At 40.8% G+C, this 8,904-nt stretch overlaps 1 protein-coding gene across 3 annotated transcripts in view; it reads left to right on the top strand.

The window, feature by feature from the left end:
• Positions 1 to 3,873: 3,873 nt before the first annotated feature.
• The window catches only part of GAPVD1 (GTPase activating protein and VPS9 domains 1), a 26,688-nt gene continuing 21,657 nt past the window's right edge, over positions 3,874 to 8,904 (top strand). For 2 of the 3 annotated variants that reach the window (XM_009287231.2, XM_009287233.2), the window contains exons 1-3: positions 3,874 to 3,995; positions 6,532 to 6,747; positions 7,153 to 7,996. In XM_009287231.2, coding sequence (XP_009285506.1) covers positions 6,563 to 6,747; positions 7,153 to 7,996 — 1,029 coding nt within the window. In that variant the 5' untranslated portion in view covers positions 3,874 to 3,995; positions 6,532 to 6,562. Of the gene's footprint in view, positions 3,996 to 6,531; positions 6,748 to 7,152; positions 7,997 to 8,904 lie in introns of those variants that run through there. The other variant, XM_019474128.1, reaches the window with a different exon arrangement.

The raw sequence follows: 8,904 nt of genomic DNA on the forward strand, positions 1-8,904 counted from the left end.
CCGTGGGCAGGTGGGGTGTATTTATTTATATTTAACTCCGGGGAGGGAGGTTTGTCCAGAGCCACGTGCGGGGGTAGAGGTGCGGGGTCTGCGGGGGGAAGGCTGGTGCCCTGGGAGCGGCGGGGGGGACCGAGCGAAGTTGGCCGCAAGATTTCCTCGAGTGTTGATCTGTGCCTTCCTTTCTCTGTCAGCCGCCTCCGGCCGGAGCCGGTCCTACCTGCCATGTTAGTGTCCGAGAACCGGTAGTTCTTGAGGTTTGCGGAGGTATTTGAAAAATTGAAGCACTTGGCGGCTGGGGCCCTCTCTGCTCTCGGCCACTGTGGGATTGGGCAACGAGTCGCTATCGAAGCGGCCCGGGGTGAACGTCGCTACCGTCTCTCCTTTATGGCTTTCGTGTTATGCAGGTTTAAAACTTGTAACTTGACGGGTATTGTAACTTCCCTTTTTTGTTACTAATAGACCCTTAATGCTGAAGAACTTCACCAAGCGAGTATCTGTCTTTTTTCTTGCAAAGTCATGATACTGTGCTCTGAAGGGAGAGAGACGTTACGATTAAGCTCTCAAACCGAGCGTGTGACACTGCACTTACTAATAGGTAGAATGCTATTTTTGTGAATGATGCAGTTGACTCGCAAGTAGAAGGTGCAGTCTGAAGCTGATGGAGGGGGGAATGGCACGGGCAGTACATGAAATCTGAAATACTGCGCTTCTATAACAGCAGCAGGATGGTGGTTTTAGGAAACGGACTTCTAAACTGCTGCTGCCGTGGAGGGTTCAAAAATATTTAAGATACTCCACACGAGGGTTTTGGTGTGAGATTTGTCAGGTCTTGGAGAATGTACTCTGTCCTTAGTAGCAGTTACCCTTCATGGTGGACCGCGGATGGGACGTTTCACGATGAGGAAGGGAGCTAGTCTTGAGAGAAGGGGCTGGGAGCAGGTTGTTTTTGTTAGTTTGAGCGGCTTTGAGTTCTGCGCTTCTTCTGACTAAAAATTTATTGGTATGATGCCTTATGTAAGGGGAACTCCTCTTTCTAGCATCACAAGCAACTGGAGTAGATTTTAGCATGGTTATAGGCTTTTGTTGATTTTATGCCACACAGTAATACCATAGTAGGTAATTTAGTAGCCAGCTGATCCTATGCATTACTGGTAAGTTCTGTTAAGGGGCATGAGAAATGAGATGCTCCTTGCACATAAATCTTACTGGATAGACAGCGTGTTCAATGCTAGCTGCAAAACAGCCACTGGGCAGAAACAAACTTGAGGTTTGAGTTTCTTATTAATATTGATTAGGTAGTTGAACTGTAGCAAGTTGAAATGCGTTTTGCATGTTGTATGCATGTTTTGAGATGGTGGGTATTGTAATGTGAGAGTTCAGCAGATAACTCCTAGGTCATGGTGAACTATTCTACTGAAAAATTGATTTTTTTTTTTTTTTTTTTTCTCAACTTTGGGAGATAGGCTGTTAGCTTATATAAAGAAATAAGGCTTGTTAGTTATTACTATAAATATTAATGAAGAAAGAGGTACTTCATCTGGGGTGAATTGGCATGGAAGCTATTCAACCTTGCTTAGGAATTATTTTTCAGTAAGACGGAGTGATTTCAGTTTTGCCTTGCCCTGCCCTGCCTATGTTAGATCTGCCCAAACTTGCTTTGGAAGTTGAGTCTTGCGTCGCGAGCAAATAACTCTGAGCAGGAAACACTGGAGGAGGAAGGAGAATCTGGTGTACTAGCAGTATTTACTACTTTGTTAATCTCTTTTCTGTCAACTGAATTGCAGAAATACTCAACAGAGATGTCGCTTGTTCCAGTATGCCACAGTACAAAACCATGTACTTTGTAAGCTGGAGTTCAGTACCTAAAGATTTAAATGCAGTGTTTCCCGAGACTTTTAAACATAGGAAGCAATCTATGTCCTGTGTTCATCAAAGGCGTAGATTGTCTTGGGTTCTGGACAAACTTCTGTCATGCTGATAGCGGGGCAAAACTTCTTAGATGCTGTCGGGTCATGCAATCTTCGTTGTTGATATGGTGGAGCGTCATGAAGTGAAATTGTTTGAATTGTTGTGCTAAGCTTCTCTTACCGTGTCACAGCTTTTAGTAGGTTACTAAGCAGTCTTGAAATAACTGACAAAAAACTGAAATGTTTTCATATCAAAATGAAATTGCCAGGATTGAAAAATAATTTGCACATAGCAGGAGCTATTTAATATCTGTTGTTTCTTCAGCCACAGCAGACTGTTGACTATCTAAATTTCCTAAACTCTCTCCTTTATACAATTATGTACAGAAATCTATTATTTCAAGTATGGTGTATGGTAGTCATAAACCAGGTAATTGGATAATTATGGGCACCTTTTTGTTTGTGAGAAACTGTTAAGATAATCTGACAAACAATGTTCTGGAATTAGTACCAGCTGAAGCTGCCGCCGTTCGCTCTGCTCTAATGCTGCCTTCTGTGGTGTGTTACCAAATACGTAACTGTGGCTAATTGCTTCTAAAGCTCTTGTCCCAAATGCTGGCGTGGAATGAATGTTGTGTGGCCTGGGAAGGTCGGAGAATGCAACTGTTGTCTTTTCATAATGATCATAAAGGGAAGAGGTTTTTGGAGGGGAGCAGTGTGTGTCAGGTAGGTGTGTTAGTGGTACGATAGTTTCTTCTTTCAAGACGGGCTGTGTTAATAATATCAGTATCTGAAGAGAGTAATAGCGTGTGCATCTTGCTCAGCTAGGTTTTTTGGGTTTTCTTGACTATGTTGCAAGTTTTCTTTAGAGCCCGTCTGAAGCCTGCTGAAGTATTGTGTGTATTAAACTACCTGCTTTACATCTCTAGTGTTCTCAAATGGCTGCCAGAAACTTAAGGTGAATACAAAGTTGTTTGCACTGTTGCAATTAATTTTTAAAAATGGGTAAATGGGAGTGAATGAGGCATTCCTCCTCTTAGAGGTGTATTTCGGTAGCAATCACTAGCAATCACATTAGGTTAATTTCTATGGAGGAGTATAAAGACAGGGGAGCTGCTGATCCCTTTTTCTTGTACATAGGGTAAAAACTGCTGTCGTGCAGTTGACTTCTTGCAGATCCACAGGAAAATCCTGTGGATTTTCATAGTTCTTGACAAAGCAGTGCTACTTATTGACCTGCTGCGATTCAGTTCCAAATCAAGTCTCCTCTTGCTTTCGTTATTTCTGGTGTTCTATGGTAGAGACAGATAAGATAGACACATGGGTGGTGGCCAATTGATAGGATATTATCAAGTAGTCGTGGGACCAGTATATTTAGAAGTGCAGATGCAGGTAATGGTAGTCTTCGGAGCCGTATTTTGTTTTGCGCCTGAAGTTCATGGTGGCAATTAGTTTAAAAGAAAAAAAAAAATGCACAGCAGTGCGCAACTTCTCACAGTTACCCAGTGCTTCGGTGTCTCTCTTTAATGGCTGTGGTGCTGTATCATGAGGAGATGCCCAAATCGGTTTTATGTTAGGTGGTAACTTCACTGTCTGAGTATGTGCAAGGCCCATATTGTCTTTTTTTTTTTCTTCAGGTGGCATCACAAATGGTACAGTATTGTTTTGCAGTAATCTGACCTTTTCTACTGTTTTGTTGCTCTTTTTGTTCGCTGGACAGGTGGATCATATGCGTTTGTATTAGGACTCTGGACTGTGTGGGAATCTTATTTGCTTTTTGAGTATTAACTGTTGTTTTATTATTATTATTGTCCATAGCTCCAGAAAAGGTTACCAGCAATTTTAACTGCTATGTTGATAATCATAACTTACCAGAAAAAGTATATTGTTTCCAGGCCACCGTTGTCTCTTTTCCTGACTGGGCTTTTGAAGTCGCTCCCACCTGTGGGCCAGGGGAGAAAAGAACAGTCTTTCCTCAGAGGCTGAAAGCTGTCAGGGTGCTTAGCCCATCCCTGATGCTGAAAACATCTTCTCTAGTGGAAAAAAAAAAAAAAAAGACACTGAGTGAAACAGTGAGAGAAATAACTCGTAAGTATATGAGACACCTTAGAAGCTGTTTAATCGGCTTGTCTACTGTTAAATGTGTTTATAACGAGTGACACAAAAATAGAAACTTGTTTTGAAATTTGGCAAGGCAGAGGCATAGGAACGCAGGCGAAGTCAACAGGCTGTTCGTAGGGGGTACCCCATGTGGGTCCCCTAGCGCTTCCCAAAACTTGCTTTCAAGCAGGAGAACCGCTTGGACTAACTTTTTGTCCAGAAAAGTGGAGCCTGTGGGTGGACACCTTAAAATGGAAAACGTCAGCTAAAGCTGTTAAGGTTTGATAAACTATGAGCAACTCTTAAGTACAGCCTTACAACAGAAAGCATCTGAATAGACAGAAGGTAGTTCTGCAGATCTCGTGTATGTATGTTTTTATGGATGCAACTTCTTTTTCCTGGCCGATATCAATAGCTCATAGCCTAGTAACTAGTTATTACTGTGTTTGCAGGCAGTATCAAGTTTAACGCCTTTTTTTTTTTTGTGAGCCCTAAAATTCTGGAACTAAAAATAAACTTGTTGCGAGAAAACATTATTTGTTTCTCAAAGAACTTTGGCAGTAATGTCAGCACTTCTTCTTCTAATCATTTCTCTGAGACTGTCCTAGTTAAAAACATCTAAATTATTGTGTCCTTGGAGTTCCTTGCTTAATCTCATCTTTGGATGCATGAGCTGTAACCACTGGTTAGGGTTGCTGGGTTTTTTTTGTTTGGGTTTTTTGTTTTTTGGGGGTTTTTTAGGGTTTTTTTGGGGGGGGAGTTGAGAGCTTTATATACATGGTTGTCTGTATTTGCTAGGAATGACTTTTAAACCATCAGGTGTAATAAGATCGTGATTTTTTTATGCATAAAGGCTTGTGACAGCATCTCTTTTTGTTCCTGTTAGGGTTTTGGTTGTGAGGTTAAAACTATAGATGGAAGAACTTAATTACAGGCGCAAGGAGCAGTGATAGTTGTCAGTGCACCTGGCTGTCAGGTTTCCTCCGCACACTGGAAAAAAAACCCCAACAAATGTAAAACCTGTGCCTAATTAGGGAGCTAATCTGTATTCTTCAGAGAGGATCATCTGCTATGCTGAGCAGTGAACCACAGATCTTTAAAACACTAAAAGGGGAGGGCATTAGGCCAGTGCATGGTACATTATTTGTAGTTTCTCAAGCATGGACTAAATGGCCTTGTGAAGCAAGGCTCCCCTAGAGTCACTACAGGTTGCGGGAAGTAAGTTTTTCATTTAACTGTAGCATTGGCTTTGAAGGGTTTGTTGCCAGATCCCTTGACAGCTCTGACATATATCCGTTACCAATATATCTGACAGATAGCTGTTACTGATTATATCTGTATCAAACCCTTTTTCTTCCCAAATTAGCTAGTATGGCTGTTAGTTCTGGTGGGGAACAAGACATAAAGCAGTTAATTGTTAATTCCATGGAAACATAATCTGCTCTGCATGATTCTACCCCTTCAGCATTAATGCAATTGATGTTTTTTTTCTTCCATAGAGTTAATTTTTAGATGGATTAGCTCCTTGAACTTGTTTTGAATGGTGTGGTACTCTTTGTTTATCTAACTGGTAACTGGTAACTCAGATGTTTTCTAATTATTAAGTTAGAGCTGATGTTACATTGAGGCGTAACAGTAGTTTGTGTAGATTTTTGTCCCTGATGTGCTATGAAAGCCTACAGTTGTTTCAGTTTTTCTCTCTTTCAAACCAAATTTTTGGATCGTGGCCCAAAGAAATATTCTTCTGAATTGAAATATTTGAGGAATTTTTTCTGAATGAATTCTACTGTTGAGCAGAGTCTCCAGACTTATTTCCAACTTCTGCCTTATCTGAGTATTGATACTCCTTTATTTTATTTATTTTTTTAATTAGTAATGTTGTTATTTAAAATTTTTTAGCAGAAAAGACCAATATTGAGAGCTTGGTGCTTCTTACGCGTAAGTGAGAGAGAGCATTTGTTTTGACAGGCCAGAGATAACCACACCCAAGTGCTTGGATAGCGCTGCGTTATGTGGGCATGCTTTAGGACAAAGTAGTAAATGCGGAAATCTTTTTGCCTATTTACCAGACAGTGAGTCGGAAAGGGACTCCTCTTCATTTCCCTGAGCTTGCATCACCTAAACTGTAGTAATGGCCACATCTCTCCAAGTAATGGCTGGTTTCTCACCTTGTGTATTGGAGGTGTGCAGGAGTTTTGTAGCGCTGTACTGTATTACTATTTCGGTTCATGAGTGTGAGTTGAAAATATCATTCGCTACTATGCAAGCGTGCCTGATGTGCTGACATAGCAAGGGGTTGATGAAATTGGCAATTAGGAAACCTTGCATTAAGAAAGAGTGACTCAGTTATTAAGTGGTGGGCTGTGGATTTGAGAGAACATATTAATATGCTAACGTGGAAGGGGCACAGCAGTATTTACTGCTAGGTGTAAGTTTATGACCTGCTTATCACTTCATTGGGGCTGACAGAACTTGTTCCCTAACTGTTGGAATTCACCTGTTTCTCTTTGTTTGTTTGTTTCAGTGAGTACTGTGTAACCCGCTCGCTGCCCAAGATGGTGAAGCTGGATATACACACGCTGGCTCATCACCTCAAGCAGGAACGACTGTATGTAAACTCAGAAAAGCAACTTATTCAAAGGCTCAATGCAGATGTATTGAAGACAGCTGAAAAGCTGTACCGCACAGCATGGATTTCCAAGCAGCAAAGGATTAACTTGGACAGACTGATCATAACCAGGTGACTTGTGGGGGGTGGTCCTGGGGAGAACAAGCTCCTAAACTTCTCTGAATTGCAGCAAATCCATCAGATTTTTCACACTTAGTATCTGGAATCCTTTGCTGTACAAATCATAAAAATAGTAAGGCTTTAAAACAAATCTCAACTAGGGAATCTGACTCACCTGAAACTTACTTGTTGGCTGTTTAAGCTACCTTTTTTTAATATGTGTGTTTGTTTTGCTTCTGTTCATAGTTTATGGGAACAAACTCTCCTTACTCCTGAATTCGCAAATAATTTGTATTAACTATATGGAAAGACTTTTTTCTTGGTGGTAGTCTTGTTAATAGATTGACCATGTGGCATCTTTCATGAAGTTTGTTTGCTTAAGAGTTACTTAAACTGTTTCAATGTTTTTCTTTAAAGTGCTGAAGCTTCTCCTGCTGAATGTTGCCAGCATGCTAAAATCTTGGAGGACACACAGTTTGTGGATGGATATAAGCAGTTGGGATTTCAGGAGACTGCTTATGGAGAATTCCTAAACAGATTGAGAGAGAACCCTAGGCTTATTGCATCCTGTCTGGTTGCTGGAGAGAAGCTCAACCAGGACAACACTCAGAGTGTCATTCACACAGTCTTTACCTCCATTTATGGCAATTGCATCATGCAGGAGGATGAGAGCTACCTCCTCCAGGTCCTCCGTTACTTGATTGAATTTGAACTCAAGGAAAGCGACAACCCTAGGCGGCTCTTGAGACGAGGCACCTGTGCATTCAGCATCTTATTCAAACTTTTCTCTGAAGGACTCTTCTCTGCAAAACTTTTTCTTACTGCAACTTTACATGAGCCAATCATGCAGCTTCTTGTTGAAGATGAAGACCACCTGGAAACTGATCCGAACAAGTTAATTGAGAGATTCTCCCCAGTACAACAGGAAAAGTTATTTGGAGAGAAAGGCACAGAAAAGTTCAAACAAAGAGTCCAAGAGATGGTTGACTCCAATGAGGCCAAGCTGGTGACCTTGGTGAACAAATTCATTGGCTATCTCAAACAAAATACTTACTGTTTTCCTCACAGCTTGAGGTGGATTGTGTCACAAATGTACAAAACACTCTCATGTGTAGACAGGCTGGAGGTCGGGGAGGTCAGAGCAATGTGCACAGATCTTCTTCTAGCGTGTTTCATCTGTCCTGCGATTGTTAACCCAGAACAGTATGGGATAATTTCTGATGCTCCTATAAATGAGGTGGCAAGATTTAATCTGATGCAGGTATGATTCACTTTAAAGTAGTCTTAAAAAAAAAAAAAGTATGAGAAATGTTCTTGGCCTTTTTTTTTTTTTCCACTAGAACTGATGTTACTACAGTAAAGGTAAAGGTACTGTCCATCCTACCTGTAAGACAAATGCTAACAAAATATTTGTGTCATCATTGCTGAAAAGGCATGCTCTAAAGCTTATGTGTTTGCTTAAAATACTGACTTAAAAATTGATAGCATGTGTTCCTTTATCTCTTAGAAGAGTTGCAAATGTGCTTTATAAAAGCTATTATAAGGGATGGAAGCTAAAGTGTAAAAGTGACTATAAGATGAATTCTGGAATGTGTGTAAATGGATCTTGTGCTGTTCTTGCTAATATTAAATATTATGCCAGGTATTGCACAAAATAATGACATATTTTGCTGAAAAAACCTTCTTGTCTGGCAGTAATGACCACTGTTTCTGCTGGGTAGCTATCTACTGTTTTATTAGACCTTAGAGTATTCCCCAGCCCTCATGACAAATTTTTGTCTTTGTGCAAATACTTGGGCAATTTAATGATAGTATGTAGAGGTGTAGTCTAAGGGTATCAAGCAACACTTGTCTGACTGAGGATATTCCCCACACAAGTAACAAAACCTTCTTTTTAATGTTGTCTGTAAACTGGACAGTGAGTGATTCTCACAGTATAATGTTCTGGTGAGTTTTACTCACTAGGCTGTTACTGACAGGGCCTTGCCAGTGTTTTTCTAAAATATATTAGCAGTCCTCTCCTGTGTCACTGCTTGCGTGTTGTAGCAGAGCTTGCAGTTGGCGACTCTTTAAAATTGAGAGTTGTTTTGCAATTGGAGATTAATAAGGAATATATGCTCTGAAACAAGGGTTATCCCTCTTGCTTCCCCCCCCCCCCCCCTCCACACC

Source organism: Aptenodytes forsteri, unplaced genomic scaffold, assembly GCF_000699145.1.
Source record: "Aptenodytes forsteri isolate BGI_AS27 unplaced genomic scaffold, ASM69914v1 Scaffold1417, whole genome shotgun sequence".
Classification (NCBI taxonomy): Eukaryota; Metazoa; Chordata; class Aves; order Sphenisciformes; family Spheniscidae; genus Aptenodytes; species Aptenodytes forsteri.